Raw genomic sequence first — 17,333 nt, 5'->3', positions numbered from 1 at the left:
ATAATATGGTATTTGCAGATAAATGGATGGAATTGGAGAATATCATGCTAAATGAAATAAGCCAATCCCAAAAAAAAACCAAAGGTCAAATGTTTTCCCTGATAAGTGGATATTGATATATAATGGGGGTGGGGGGCGGTGAGAGAAGAATGGTGGAATTTTAGATTATGTAGAAGGAAATGCAGGGGGATGAAAAATGGTGAAATGTACCCTATGTACATGTATGATTACACAAACGATATGAATCTACATCGCGTACAAACACAGAAATGAAAAGTTGTACCCCATCTGTGTACAATGAATCAAAATGCAGTCTGTAAAAAATTTAAGAACAAAGAAAATAACAATGTTAGGAGTCTGGGTAAGAAACTGAACTACGGCAACTGAGTGGCAATGGAAACAAATATGCTGGAGACTTGAGACTCACTGGGCCAAGGTAAGCAGAGGACAATAGATGATGGTGTAAGCAAGTTAGGAAACAAAGGAAAAGAATTGATGAGGGGAATAAAAAGTTGAGTCAATCTGAAATATATTAATGAAGGACAAAGGCTTTCTAATTGACAGTTTAAACAAATGAATCTAGATGCTCAGAGGGAGGTCTGTATAATGCAGTTAAAACTTGGGGACACATTATGGTAAGTGCATGGTACTGGCCATCCCAAAGTGTAAACTCTGAACTCTGGTCTAGAAACAGAACCATAGAAAACCTACATATTTTAGGGTCAGGTAAAATAAAAATAATTAATTAGCAAGCCTGAGAAGGATGGTGTAAGGTATAGATCAGAAAAAGAACAGTGTCTGTCAATATCAAAGAAGGAAAGTTTGAAGAAGCAGGGAAGCAATCCAGAGACCAGGTAGATTAAAGATTATAGAACAAATGGCAGTGGCACACCCCTGAATCCTGGCTACTTGGGAGGCTGAAGCAGAAGAATCAAGAGTGCAAGGCTAGGCACTCTCAATATAAAAGTGCTGGGATGTAGCTCAGTGGTTGAGTGCTATGGGTTCAATCCTGAGACACAAGGGGAAAACAAGAACAAAGACCTCTGGGACCAGAAAGTTGAGAAGGGGTGCTCCAGGAGACAAAAAGATGCAAAAGTAAGACTCGCCAATGCCAGCAGAGGTTAGACGTAGCAGCAGCAGCCAGAGCTTTAAGCAGTTTTAGGGGCTTGTGCCGGGTGACTCCAGCTCTGAAACTACAGAACAGTTTACCATTTTCTGGGTAACTTCCTTTTACAGCTGTTCCAAAACCTTTGTAATAATTTCCTAAGATTCAGCCCTTCTATGTTTGAAGTAAAGCAATTTCTGTCTTCCTGACTAAATGTCAACTGCTATAGCACTTGGTGGTGAAGCAGTCCCAGTTAGCAGTCCCTCAAAGATGGAAATCTGGTTTTGATATATTCATGCAATGTTAGACTGCTGACTTAAACAACTGACTTGCCGCTATATAGAACATGAGGGCATCAGGGAGTTCAAGCCCAGTGAAGTCAGAGGACCAACCCTAGATCTCCATAGGCGCTACTGTTGGAATCCTACTGCTACAGGAGCCCCACTCCACTGAGGCTGCTGATTCCACCTGTTCCCAGACAATAAAACAATAATCAGCAGGAACAATACTACAGATCCCACAAGGGAGGAGGACAGGGCCTGAGGGAAGTGGATTTTGAAAAATTAGGAGTGAAAGAAGAGGGAAAGGCTGTATTCGGCAGGTAGAATTAAAAGAACAAAAAGGCATTTTTGCTATAAGTCAATAGAAGGGACAAGATATAAATGAGAATCACTAGGGTCAATAGGGAAGAAAGCTACAGGTGAATAAATGTGAAGAAGGGGAGCAGATGGAAGATTTTATATCCTTTCAAAAATACTTTGTAACAAATTCACATTAGAAAATAAAAATTACTTGCTTTAAGAAAAGGACTATGCTTAACATTAACTGTAAGAGTGAATTTTGAAAGACAAAATAAAAATATTGTAGTCTTTGGTGACATCCCTACTGAATAATTATTTAGATCAATTATTTTACAGCTAGACTATAAGAAACCATGAAAATTAACACATTATCATAATCTTACAAAGTGGTACTTAAACTTCTTCCTTATCTCTAAGGTGATATTCAAGGTAAATACTTACCAAGTGCACTTGTGGCATCTTCAAAAAGGTTTGACCGAGAAGCATCTCCTGATGTACTGTAAAAAGTTTTCAGAAAAACCACATTCACTAAGTATGTAAAATTTAATTTATATTAGTTTAGTAACTATCCCATTTGTAAAGAGATTCTTTGTCTTTAATATGAAAGTTCGTCTATAGTGCTTTAACAGTCTTTTCCAGGTTAAACCCCAAAATTTCACTGTTAACATTTTAAGTTTGAGAAAATTTTTCAATCTCAATCTTCCATTTTGAGAACTCATTTAAAAAGTCCAAAGTTACAAAATAATGTCTTTATAGACAGCTGATTCTAACTAAGGAATATGAAAAGATAATAATGGACAATTTAAAAAATTAATAAATCAAGTTGCAACAGAGAAATATCAAATGCAATACACTGGAAAATGGCACATGCAGGAAACAAATGAGGCTGGAAACTCCACACTGAAGTTTTACAGACAAACTCCAAATGATAACACATACATGTCAATGAATATAGCATGTGAAAAAAGAATGCAGATGTGGAATAGATTCAAGTTCCCTTTTTTTTGCGGTGCTGGGGATCGAACCCAGGGCCTTCAAGGCAAGCACTCTACCAACTGAGCTATCTCCCCAGCCCTCAAGTTCTAACCTAAAGGAAACCAACTGAAAAAGTAAGTTTCTCTGTTGCGGAATTCAAGATGAGTCTAGTATAAAAAATTAACAAGTTACACAAGACCATGAAGAAAAATAAACTAAGTTTACAAATGTGACAAAGGTAGTAATTAGAAGTTTAAATGAACACACATACACTCTTATACCTCCAATTCAATTTTAAAAACAAAAATATTGTATCTCAGAGTTCTGAGAAGGCCTCTGTAGCATAGCAAAAGTTAGGGAATACAAGTTTGATTCATAAATTACTTAAACTTTCTAAGGCCTCAGTTTCTCCATCAACACCATGAGGGCAACTATGATAGTAGCAAATAGTCCAAAGTGTTACAGGTATGGTTACTACTAATAAAGTGCTTAGGAAAGTACCCAGCAACATAATACCCAATATGATTATGATCACAACAATCTTTTGGTACATGTGAAGTTTCTTCAACAACTAGACAGTAAAAATAATGTGTGGAGCCAGGTGTGGTGGCACACACCTGTAATCCCAGGGGCTCGGGAAGTTGAGGCAGGAGCATCACAACTTCAAAGCCAGACTCAGTAACTCAGCAAGGCCCTAAGCAACTTCACAAGACCCTATCTCAAAATAAAAAACAAAAATGGGCTGGGGACGAGGCTTAGTGGTTAAACACCCCTAGGTTCAATCCCTGGTATCAAAACAAAACAAAAAACATGTTGAGAAGGTAACATTTCAAAAAGAATATTTAAAAACTAATTTTCCTGCCCAAGGTCCCTACGACAGAGACAATGACTAAAATGTCAGTTTGTTTTAAAGAATGACTTGTCTTGCTTGTGTTTGTGGTTTTCTCACCTAACAATGATTCCATGTTAATACAATCAGATCTACCTCAAATTTTTTGCTGCACACGTACAAAATATTCAATATAATGGACCAAAATCAAGCTTATTAAAGAATGGGTTTGTGGGTTTCCAATTTTTAGTCTTAAAAATTTTCTCTTGTTCTTCATTAGTCTATGGCTCCATTTTTTACATTAAATCTTTACTGATCTAAAATTTATTTTTGAGTATACAATGTGAGAGATAGATCCATCTTTTTTACCCTGATGGTGAGGCATTTAACCCAACAGCATTTTCCCCAAAATGGTCTCATGTTACATCTTTATTTAAATTCCTGGTTGGTTCTATTTCTAGTTTATTCCACCAATTTCCAATATGAGTCATTCCAGTTTTAATCATCACTGCACAACAGATTTTAGTACCTGCTAGAACTAATTTCCCGTAGAACAATTTACACTAGTTTCACAAATTGTCTTAAAAATTCCCTTTGAAAAATTAAAGACTAAGGTATACTTTAAAAACCACCATTCTTGCGGGCTGGGGATATAGCTCAGTTGGTAGAGTGTTCGCCTTGCAAGCACAAGGCCCTGGGTTCAATCCCCAGTACCAGGAAAAAAAAAAAAAAAAAACACCCCACCATTCTTCAATCTTGACTAAGCCCCAGTACTTTCCCCCTCCCCAACCACAGGGGAAACCACTCATGAGTTAGTGTGCCAGACCTTTGCTACTTTTTCTTAAATAGTAACAGGCCTATGCACAAAGAATGTACAGTGTTGTTTTATAGCTTTTGTATGGTTTATGGTTATTGACTACACTGTCTTACAATCTATTTCACTCAATAAAAACCCTTGAAATCACATTCATTTAATATGCCTACACATGATGTATTTTAACACTACTGTGGTATCAGTTATTAAGACTTCTCAAATTTTAGCAAGCCTAAGAATTCACCAGGAGAATACAGACTTCTGGGATCCATCCCTAGATAAGCCTGATTTAGAGGTATGGGGATTAAGAATTAATTTCAAACAAATTCCTAGTGATGCTGACTGCTGCCTACTGACTACTACACTGAGTAGCACTGTTCTCCAGTATGAATAAAACACTCATCAAGTTCTTCCCTTACTGATGGATATTTAAAAGTTAATTTTAATGTGTCCTCCACTACACACAATACAATCCTGTACAGTTCTCTAAAGCAGATTATCATCAAGTAGAATCTACACTAGAAGAGATGGCTTTCAAAGAGCAAAAGTAACCTAAAGAAATGTGTTCTTAAAAATGTCAGTTTAGCAGTGAAGGACAAACTTCCTGACACCCACACACTCAAAATTCTGTGCTTTAAAGGATTCTAGAGGTTTTACAGCACAGATGAAGGAACTAAAGCACATTAAAGTAGTTTGTTTTTTGAGTTTCTCTCATCCTTCCCATCCTGTATTATCCTCCTCTGAGATGTGTAGTTTTGAGACAAGAATAAGTAGCTAGTGTACAAAATCCAATTAAGTGAGGGACATGTCTGCTTTCCTGGACCATTGACCATTAACTCATTTATGCAATTCTCTGCAGATCTGATAAGGTAATCAAAACTCTTCAGAATAGGTAAACTGTACCCCCAGGAAAAAAAAAATAGAAATAAAAAGAAACAAATTTAAACCGATGACATCAGCATATTAAAATATGTTAACCAGTTATGAAAGTCTCACTGTGAGATTTTAAAGGAGCTTAAAGCAATTAGAAAATAAGACATACTATAATGACTCCACATATTTAAATTCACAATATTTACGTGGTTTGGGGAACCAGTGTATTAAGTTTGTACCTTCCTTTTCATACACAGATCAACACCCCTTTCATGTAACAGCTTAACTTGACTCTGGGTAGTTCCCACTATGTAAGAGAGCTGAATACATTACTAGTTCTGCAAAGGCAAGATGGTTCAAATCAGGCAATGGTGCCACACAATGCTGAAAGGAAAAACATTCTAGGCAAGCATAGGGAAAATATTATATTTCCTGAGCCCATACTGTCTTCTCAGCAAGGATCTATGTGACCCAGACTTCTCTAAACATGGCTGACTGGTTTATACACAGAAAACACAGTTTAAGGCAAAACGCTAAAATGAAGTAGTTTAGAGTTACCCACAGTGAACCATATCCTGAAAATATTATGTGAAATTTCGAGCAAGTTGTGCAGTATTCTGAGTGGATGGTGCAATCTTATACTGTCCATGCAAAAGTTCTGTATGGAACATGAATCATCCATACTGCATATGAGACCTACCTGTTAAGTCACTATTATGGTTTCGATATGAAGTGCCCCCCAAAGACTCATGTGTTAAAGTCTTGGCCCCTTACAGAACAAGGTGCAGAGGTGGTGCTGTTAGGAAGTGAGTGGACCATGAAGGCTCTAACCTCACAAGTGGATCAATACTGATAACTGAATGAACTCCTGGAGGTGGGAAAACAACAGGCAACGGGGCATAATTGGAGGACGCAGGTCACTGGGGGCATGACCTTTTGAAAAGGTTATTTCTTATCCCTGACCTATGCACCACCCCCTCTCCTGGTTGCATGAGTTGAGTAGCTTTCCTTTACCACACCCTGACTAACACAATCACTCAGCAGTCTCACTCTTCAGAGCAACTTTTGAGGTATCAGAGTGCTTGTGTTCTGATAACCTTTATACCTTTAAATAAAGGTTTTATTTTTTTAAATAATGGCCCCAAAATGCAAGAGTAGTGATGCTGAGAAATTGAATATTCCAAAGAAACTGTGAAGTGCTTCTATTAAGTAATAAGTGAAAGCTCTTATGAACAGAAGAAAGGAGAGGGGAGGGAAAAGGAAGTATTAACTAATTCACATACAGAGAATGCCAAGTTCTACAATACAGTGAGACATTCTGAGAAAGCCTACATTCACATGCAACTTTTATGACAGTATATTACTATGATTGTTTAAAATGTATTAGTTGCCATTAATATCTTATTAGACCTAATTTGTAAGTTAAACTTTATCACAAGAATGTTTGTATAGGGAAAAACATAATATGTAAGGTTTGATACTATGTGTGGCTTCAAGCATCCAGTGGGCATCTTGGAACACAGACCTTGTAGATAAAGGTGCACAACTATATATTCTTCATCAGCACTGTCAAATATATCATGAACACTTTCTATGTTAGCAAATATTTTCAGTCACTACAGTTTTCCACTGTGTCTGTTTCCAATTTCAAATTATCACAAATACTGCCACACTGAGTTTCACTAAGTCACAAAACACAGTTACAGTGCCAGTGAAGGTTGGCCATAATGTAACTCATCCTCTTAGATGAAGTAGCAGTTGTTATTTTACATAGTTGACACTATTTCATTTAAACCTTCTAACAACTTTATGAGACAGGTTCTATTGTCATTCACATTTTATAGATGAGGAAAAAACCCAAACTCACTTTTCTAAGGTTTTAAGAGCTAACAAATGTCAAAACCAAACAAAATGCCATGCAGCAACTGGAAATATTTACTGATCTATAAGGATGCTTATGATACACATGACAAGGATCACAAAGAACACAGCCAAATATAAACTCTGACTGTAGTGGCAATGTTATGTAATTTTTATAAATCTTGCTCTTCTTGGTGACTTGTACTTCATAACATTACTACTTGAAATGAAAATGAAAAATGACTTTGACTCCTCCCCTGCCCATCTCCTATTTACACGAAGCACAAAAATCTGAAGTATGGTAATATGTACCCATATCACCTATAGTAAACTATCAAAACAGATCCGAACATATGCTTTAGTCAAATTTCAAAGTTTAGGAAAAAACACAGTAGATAAGAAATCAGATTGATCAAAATTATATTAAAAATAAATACATGCAGAAATTCTTAATCCAGTTCTTACTTGTCAGTTGATGTTGGGCTGGTAGCCACTGGTGTCTCTGCTGCTGGTTTTTCTGAAGTTTTCTCTTGCTGAGTTGCACTAGTAGGTGCAGGTTCAGAAGATGCTGTCGTTGATGCTGGAGTGATAGATGCAGGTGTTGAAGTGGGAGCCAAAGCAGGGGTAGGTGCTGGGGCCTGAGTCACAGCTGTTGCTGTGGAGGAACTAACTGTGGTAGTAGTGGCAGAATTTGACTGCTGAGTTGTTGCTGGTGCTGGTGTTGTCACTGCTTTGGGCTAAACACATTAAAAAGAGAAATAATTATAAAAAAATACATTATTACATGAAAATACATCTTGTGAAGACTACATTCTCTCATGATGCTACAAACACCAATACAAAATTGCAACTTAAACATAATTTTGTATAAAATAAATTAGTATCAGCACTATGTTACTCTCCAAAGTTCCTGAAACCATTTAAGCTTATCTTATCAACTTCAATTAGATGTAGACAAAAATTTCAGCCTCCACATCTTAAAGGGGGGGGGGGATCAATATTTCAGAATTCACATAATTTTCCTGAAAAAACTTTTATGTACCTTGATTATGACTTTACTTATTGCTATTTAAAAGCATATTTAGCTGGGTGCTATTGTGCATGCCTGTAATCCCAGTGGCTAGGGAGGCTGAGGCAGGAGGATCATGAGTTCAAAGCCAACCTCAGCAAAAGCGAGGTGGCTAGGCAACTCAGTGAGACACTGTCTCTAAATAAAATACAAAAATAGGGTTGGGGATTTGGCTCAGTGGTTGAGTGTCCCAGAGTTCAATCCTTGGTGCCCCATTCCCCGCCACCCCCCCAAAAGTATATTCAATATAATTTCCTTAAAATGGAAATAAAAATAGAAGTATGATTATTAATAAATATTCTGCTACATTTTAAGAAAATACCCCCAATAATGACTGTAAATCAACAGGTACAAGTACAGAAAGGTTAACATTTTGAGATACATAAAAAAATTAAAGATCAAATAAGCACATGCTCAGCACTCTCTAAATTAGCAGTCATAAAGCTTCCCACAGAGCAAAAATGCAATTACACATGTATGAAAACATCATACTATATGAGTTTTATTCTTATACTGAGGCCCATCAATATTCACTATCTGTTTAGCTCATAACTTTCCTATGAACAAAAAGAGTTAACTGTTTTGGTGGAAGATGGGATTAAAATGCAACATAATTTGTCGCAAGCAAAAATCAACGAACTGCAAAAGCTATGAGCTGCCTTGTTGTGTTCAATTTGAGCTAACAGACAGTACTTTGGGAAAAAAAATGCCTAGTACAAGGTCAGGAGAGGGGGTTTTAAAAAACACCAGTAGCATTTACTCTTTTGTCCTATTCCAAGACTCTTATAGCTAGCTCTGTGACGTTCTTAATGGCCAATATAATACTTAAGATTATAAATTTTCTTAAAACTCCAATGTTAGTAGAAATCTTTAGGCAATGAGTTAATTCTGTATTATAATAAATAGGGCACCAAGTATCTATTCCTCAAAAATATGCACCTATTCTGAGATCTTTTCTGCTTAATTCTTACAGTCTGAATAGTGAAGGTGAATGTAATATCAAAGGAATATGTTAACAATAAAAAACATCTAAATGTGTGCCTATCACATTTCCCCTTATATAATATGTATGAAACTAGATGAGAAAAAATATTCAACTTTAGAAAGGAAGGAAATTATGGCACATGCTGCAACACAGATAAACCTTGAAGACATTATGCTTCAAGTCACAAAAGTACAAACACTGTAGGATTTGTCTTAAAAAGAGGAAACTAGAGTGGACAAATTCAGAGACAGGAAAGTAGAATGGTAGTTGCTGGAGGGTGAAGAGAAGAAGAATGAAAGTAATGAGTACAGAGTTTCAGTTTGGAAAAAATAAAATTTCTGAAGATGAATGGTGGTGATATTTGCAAAACAATGCTACTGAACTGTACACTTGGAAATAGTTAAACTGATAAATTTTGTTATGTATATTAAAACTAGACGATACAAGATTTCCTCACTTAGTTCCTTCTCTGTAGTTAAAGTTGAATATTTAATGAGTAAGTACTTTAAGTACAGCTAAATGGTCCTTCTTGGATTAAAAATTTTTCAGGTCTGTCTAAACCATTTAGCTGCTTTTTGTTTCGCAGTACTAATGTGTATAATAATTAAAAGTTATTTCAATTCGTTTTCTACTATCAATTATTTAGCTACTTTGAAAATAACCTTCATGAACTGGTTTTAAATTCACACTCAATGCTGTAACACTACTTGCTATTGTTTGGGTTACCTCACTTCCTCCCAACTCAAGTACTTTAATACCCAAGTTTTATTTTAAGGTATTAAGAGGGTGATTAATCGGTCTTTGGAAACTGATGATATCATTAGAGTGGAACCCTTATGACTGAATTCTGATCTAATGAACCTCTTTTTCTTGGAAAAATTAGCTGCACTAGGTATTTCATCATAATAACAAAAAGCTCTTCTTTCTCAGATCAAAACAATTCAGTCTTAAAATTAATGTCATAAATTACACTCCTGTATTAGTCTTAATTCTTCACTGCATGATTATGCATCCTTTAATATACAAGTTTATAAATTTAGCAGTCTCCTAAGGAATCCATGTTCATTCCCTGCTACAGAGATAATTTCACTATTATATAAATCATCCCAAATGTTTCAGTCCAATAAATCACAAAAAATTAACCTTCATCACAAAAATCATTCCAATAGCTGGGCATGGTGGTACATGCCTGTAAACCCAGTGACTCTAGGAGGCTGAAGCAGGAGTACGAAGACAATATTAGCAACTTAAAAAAACGGGGTGAGGGCTGAGTGTGCAGATCTGACTGACCCAAGGTTCAACACCAGGGATAGTATGGTGGAGGAATATTCCAAATTTCTTTAGCTGCCTTTTCTTTACTAAGAAATAGCAATCAAATAATGAGTTTACATTACACGCCTTTTCTGCCTTGAGGAGTTTGTCAGGTTTGGTATATAACTTCCATGTCCCTTTAAAAGAACCCTTATTAAAAGTCCCAGAATAACATTTACTAGATTTCTAAGTACAATTTTAATACATTTCATATTTCAATTGTTTTAAATTTATATAAAAATTACATTAAAATGTGTGAAACCATTAACTGTATGGTTGACTCAAGTAAATTAAAAAATGGCAGTTACATATGCAATCTATAGATATATGTAAACCGTGTCCACTGAGTGGAATTGGGTCATCTTGTTTGTTTTTAGTTGTAGATGGGCAAATGCCTTTATTTTATTTATTTATCTTTATGTGGTACTGAGGATCAAACCCAGTGATTCACACACACTAGGCAAGTGCTCTACTACTGAGCCACAACCCCAGCCCAGGAGCATTATTTTTAAAAAGACTCATGCATATATGGAGGAAGGAAGCACTGTATTGAGGGGTGGGAGGGGAGGGAGGGGTGGGGGGAAGGGGAAAAAAAAAAAAGAGAGAAGAATAAAGGAATATTTTAAAAACAGAAAAAAAAAAAAAAAAGACTCATGCATAAAGACACAAGAATGAGGCTGAAACTTACTTTTGTCACCATAACCACCACAAAGTTTTTCTCATCAATTTTGTATTCTTTGAGAGCAGTATCATCATTGAGGATTTTGCCTAATATATTCAGAGGAAAAAAATGTTATTTAAGGCACAGTGATCTTTGACACACAAATGAAGTCAAAACAACTTTCTTTTAATTAATCACCAATGTTAATTCCATCAATTAATTCTTTCCCCGAAGAAAACCATAATCATTCAAGATAAAGATGAATGGAAATACAATTAAAAAGGCATAAGCATTTGACTAAGTGATGTCAAATACATCTACTGTATACAGAATGCCAAGCAATTTTAAAACTATTATTAATTATATAAAAGACTTGCTGGGCAAGGAAATATGAAATAAACCTTGAGAAAGGGGAGATCATAATGATAAAGATAATTAAATATTTGATTGCTTAGGTATTTCTTAGAAAATAACCTATATTCTTTCTTGATGGAAGGGAAGAACAAAACTTCCTGCTCCTAAAATACCAGATATTTCACAAATTAGAAATATTCCAATGTAGAAGAGATACTAAAAAACACTGCAGAAAAATGACATGGTATACAAGAAAAAGGAAGATGGTACAGAACTCGGTAATGCACAAGTAAACAAAACTGCAGTTATATTGTCAGGACTCCTTGAAGTTTACTTTTCTTTAAATTTAGTTTCGCATTTTTAAAAAGTTATTGCACCAAAAGCTGCAATTATAAATCCAGAAAGAAACAGGGTCTCTACTCTTTACTGGAATTAGACAATAGGTTGACAGGACTGAAACTTGCAGTTTTATGCCTATCTCTTTAGGTTTGTTAATTCTGACCTATAAAAATATTGGGACTGGCTCACCAGGCTAGCATTTCTTTTAAACCATGTTATTTAAAGAAATACTACAAAATTTTATCCAGGAAAGATGAAGAATCTGCAGGCAATCAAAGACCAACTGTACTGATAACTACAACAGTGTTTAGTACTTCCTCTGAAGAACAAAGAGAATTTTTCTCAACTAAATTTGGCTATTGAGTCTACTTTTAACACATCTTGTCCTGGTTACCAGTGAGGCTAATTAAATTCACAATTTCCTATTCACATTCTTGGTTTTCTGTTGTTTTTTACATTGAACCATCCTTTCCTTACTGACTTATAAGAACCCTTGATATAAATTTAATTTTACAGGAATGATTTCAAGCACATCAACAAATACAATCAGTATAATTCCCATTTAACAGATTAAAAAACCCAAAATGCTGTTTGATTAAAAACACAACATCTGGTTACATGATGCTTAAAAAAGATCAAACTACGTAAAACTTACACACCATTCAATGGAAAAATGTAGGAAAAGTGTGAATAAAGAGAAGATTGAATATTAATGCCATATTCAAATGACTGCTCTCACTGCTTTTATCTATACGATCATGTTTCTGAATCAATTTGAATACTATAATTTGTAAGATAACATTTCTAAAACTAAAAGAATGTTACTATAAACAAGACACAGTATATTAATTTCAATATTTAATTCATACCTGCATAAATTAATTTTTGACCTGCCACTGGAAAGGCATCTTTCCCCTTTTCAGATTCAATCTTCTCTTTCAGTGCTTTCACCTATAGGAACAATAAAGACACTTTTTAAAAAGTCTAAACAAAAAGGACAATCTAGATCCTGAATAAATAATGCAAGATAAAATTTTTACATATTTTATTTATGACTGCTTCCAAAAACTTTGCTAGTATTATACCCAAACACTTCCCATTAACATGTACTAATTGATACAAAAGACATAAACTTTGCATTATACCATCTATTACATACAGAGTTGACTGTTACATACTAGTTGACTATTACACACTAGCTGACTTGACAAATCAAAGATTTGGTTTTGCATAAAAAGTTTATGGACTTATTTCCCAGAGTAGGAAAGTAAAAGTAAGTGTTCTAATCTTGTCTCATCCATAATAATTACTTTCACATTAAAGGCTAAATATGAATGTTAAAAGGCAAATGATTCATTTTAAAAGCGTAATATTTCATTATAATCAACCATGGGTTTTATAAAGGTAAATTAAAACAATCTGGGGAATCCAGTTACTTAAAAAAAAAACTTAACAGGTGGTTCAAAGTTGAACTAAGGCCGAGAACTACTGGAATACTCAGAATGATTTTAAACAAGTATCTTGGCTTCTCTGACCATCAGTCTCTTGTGAAGGAGAATAAGTTACAAATGACCTTTAAGGCCTCTTCATTAAGGATTTAGAAAATGTGTCTAGTGGATGTCTTATAGTAACTGACACGAAAGGGTGGTACAAGAGTAAAAGTCAAGGGAACTTGGCTTTTCCATGTGCCTTAATGGAACTGCATTTTTTTTTTTTTTTTTTTTTTCAGTGCTGGGACTTGAACCCATGGCCTTGTGCTTGTGAGGCAAGCACTCTACCAACTAAGCCATATCATCAGCCCCTATATTCTTTTCTGATAGTGGGAATTGAATTAAGGAACACTTTGATTACTCAGCTCTGTCCCTAATCCTTTTTAAAAGTTTTTTATTTTGAGACAGAGTCTTACCAAGTTGCTGAGATTGGCCTCAAACTTGATGATCCTCCTGCCTCAGCTTCCTGAGTTGCTAGGATTATAGGTGTGAAACACTGCACTAGGCTGGAACTACATTACCTTAAAAGCACAAGAATCAAGGGGGAAATTCCATTTCCTCCAATTTCCCAGACTAGTTTTGAAAAACTGTCTAAACTGTTCTGAGCTTTATGTTAAAAACTATTTGGCAGAAAGGGATACAAAGATAACTGTTTTATACAATTAAAAAAGAGAGGAATTTTTATTTAGCTTCAAATATGTTAACATAATCCTTAAAACTCTGGAACCAATAGAAATATCATCTACTCCATGTTACCAATGAAGAGATAAAAAATAAAGAGGTTAAATCACAAGTCTCATATCGCACTGCTCAGTGGTAGCTGGAACCCAAATCATCTATCTCTATGACTTCAAACTTTTAAAGCATTTTGCAAACGCCACAGTATGGGCCAGTAACATCACTGCTATCGACATTCCCCAATTTCCAGAAACCTCAACATATTTCTTTCCACGGTTCCACATTTCAAAGATAAACCTAACACAAGAACTTTAGAAAAGAATTCAGAAAATGGTCAGCAAACTCAAGAACACAAATTACATGCCATTTATCCAACGTGGTATACTTTTTTTTTATTAGATGATTAAAAGTCTATGCTAAGTGTGGTTAAGATGGATGCAGTATTTGCAAGTATGATCACTCAGAAAAGCCACAAACGAATTGAGACTACATAGGTCACTACAAGTAAATTCAGTTCTCAGAACAGCACATAGTGGTTTAGCACATAGTGAATGCTCATTTATTATATGTTGAATGGATAAATAACAAAAGAAATATGTGAAGGAAATATTTATATGTAAAAAAGAAACAGCGGAATGCTAACTGACAATATACAGTCATCCAACAGAAATGGATACAATAAAATTTTCCTTTATATTAGGAAAATCAGGACAAAAAAAATCCCAACCATTTTCTAAGTAACTTCTGCTTCAATTAAAAAAAAAAAAAAATTGATTGAAAAATATTAAAAACATAATAATGAGAAATCTACACACCCAAATATCTATGTGATTTGGCTAAAAATTATGTTCATCTTTAAACAAATTATATTGAAGAAAGTACCTGAACCAGATTTTGGAATGGGTTCAATGAGCTGTCCAAAATTTATTTATTATTTCTTCATCTCACATAACAATGATATTTACTTCCAATCCATTTAAGTCACCTCAGGCCACAGGCTAAAGTCTGTCATCCATAAAACTACTCTATCTTTGAAATTACAAGTGAACAATCATCTATTCCTGCTGGCTCTCAACAACTGTTCACTACACATGCTCCAGAGCCTCACAGATACTTTGGTCCCTAGTCTCTACTTTCACGTCCATCTTCACTACCACTCTCTTAGACAACACTGCAAATCCTCCTATCACCTTCTTCCTAATATTACAGACCCCCTTATCTTTCTGCAGCTTCTGTTAGACAAAATTCTCTATGAACCAACACGACATAATTTCCAGCAGTATTCAACTCACTCTTCCACCTCATTTAGCTAATCTGAACCTTCTATGTGACTCCATCCACACTTACATCCAGTCTTGTAAATGCTTCTGTTCAAAAAGGGAAATACTCGTTATCGGTTATCCTGGCCAGCCCTCTCCTCCAGATCTGATGGCCACACCACCGCCCCGTCTACTTTCCATTTTATTTTAAACAGAAAACATCAGACGAACTCATCCTCAACTTCCTGCCACTGAACTGACATACTTTGTCACAACCACTTTGTCACAACCACATCTATCTTATCACCTTTCCACCCATTAACAAAAGTGCTATCCCTTCTTTTCAAACCTAATTCCTTCTACTAGTTCTGACTCCTCGAGTAGCCTGCTCACTCTCGTCACCCCAGCTTTATAGTCAACCTCTCCCTCAAAGTCAGTTCATTTCCATTCACATATCTTCTCTCTTATTGCAACACGTTTTGGCCAACAGTGGACCTCAGACCTTCCAAGTGGTCCTGTAAGATTGAAATGGAGCTAAAACTAATTCCTAACACAGTGACATCACAGCCATCATAACACTGGGCAACACATTACCCATGCACTTGTGGTAATGGTGGCATAAACAAATTAACTGTGCTGCCAGTCATGAAAGCAAAGCACATATGTGCAGTACATACCAGTTGTTAATAACAACTGTCATTTTTTGTTATTTTAGTGTGAATGCTATCTACTTTAAGTTTTCTGTGAACCACTACAATGTTGCACCAGCACAGCCTCATACATTTTATTCTCACCCCATCACTGGACTGCATTAAGAAGCCACAATGAATGATTGAACCATACCATCCTGGTTTGCCTAAGTACACTCTAAGATGTTCTCACAAACATCTAGGACAAACTCATAGATGTATTTCTCGGAATGCATACGCGTCATTAAGTAATGCATGAGTGTTGTCACTTCTGGTCAATAAATTTAGGTTGTATGCTTGATATAATAAAAATAATAGCTGATAATTATATTCTTATAATAATAGTGTAACATACTGCCATATCAATCTTCGTATACAGCACTTTGCATAACATTTCTAGGACTACTGATTGTTGACTGAATCATTAATTGAATATTCACGTAACTCAGTTTCCTAATGTTACAATATATCTTTCCTTATTAGTTTTGTAGCCCTGTCATTTAAAGCCCAAAGTAGTCAACCATCCACATCCCCAGTTTCTGTATTCAAAGATTAAACCAATTGTGATTGAAAATATTTGGGGAGGGGGGAATCCAACTATGTTCAGGAACCTAATTGTGTTCTGAGAACATACAGACTTTTTCCATGCAATTATGCCCTAAACAATATACCATAACCACTCTTTATAGATCATTCACATTGTATTACATTATTAGAAGTAATCTAGAGAAGATATAAAGTATATGGAAGAATATACATAGGTCTTACAAAAATACTGTGCCATTTATATAAGGCACTGAACATAGACAACTGCCTGCTGATACCCAGGTACAACCATGATTAGCTCTTTTAATCTATACACTGCATCTCCAGGAGGTTGACTAGAAGACTTCCAAGATGGCTCCCAATGACACCTCCCCTTCTGGAATTCATGGGTTTTGGTACACCCACCCCACACTAAATTGTGACTAGTCCACAAGAACTGCCAAAATCAAAGTATGTGAAGTCCAAGGCTGATTTATAATAAAAGCCACTACTTCTATCTTGTTCGTTGAGTCACTTAGATCACTTCCTTTGGAAGAAGTCAGCCTGCATGTCATGAGGACACTCAAGCAGCTGCAGAGAGGCCTATGTGGAGAGAAACTGAGGCCTCCAAAGTCGTCACTTTAGAAGGGAATCCTCCAGCCACAGGTAAGCCTTTAGGTGACTATAGCCCTTAATGCAATTTCATGAAAACTCTAAATTAAGAACCACTGCTAAGCTGCCCCTGAATTTCTTGACTTGCAGAAACTATAATGTTTATTGTTTTAAATACTAAGTTTTGAGGTAATTTGTTACACAGTGATAGGTAATGAGTACACAGATAGGCAATACTATCCTTATTTTCTGATGAGGACACTAAAACACATGAAGAGGAAAGGTTTAATGACACAGGCTCTAGAGGCAGACTATATAAATTTG

The 17,333-nt window shown here is 35.5% G+C and overlaps 1 protein-coding gene across 1 annotated transcript in view; it reads right to left on the bottom strand.

Moving 5' to 3' along the window:
• Window positions 1-17,333, bottom strand: part of RAD23B (RAD23 homolog B, nucleotide excision repair protein) — a 42,042-nt gene that overhangs the window by 15,131 nt on the left and 9,578 nt on the right. Inside the window, exons 2-5 of the mRNA XM_079112268.1 lie at window positions 12,626-12,707; window positions 11,091-11,170; window positions 7,503-7,774; window positions 2,128-2,183 (exon numbers count right to left, since the gene is read on the bottom strand). Of these exons, the coding sequence (XP_078968394.1) occupies window positions 2,128-2,183; window positions 7,503-7,774; window positions 11,091-11,170; window positions 12,626-12,707 (490 nt within the window). The remainder of the gene's footprint in view (window positions 1-2,127; window positions 2,184-7,502; window positions 7,775-11,090; window positions 11,171-12,625; window positions 12,708-17,333) is intronic.

The sequence above is a fragment of the Sciurus vulgaris genome (assembly GCF_902686455.1).
Source record: "Sciurus vulgaris genome assembly, chromosome: 15".
Lineage (NCBI taxonomy): Eukaryota > Metazoa > Chordata > Mammalia > Rodentia > Sciuridae > Sciurus > Sciurus vulgaris.
The sequence above is the reverse complement of the archived record's forward strand: the minus strand, read 5'-3'. Positions and strand labels throughout refer to the sequence as shown.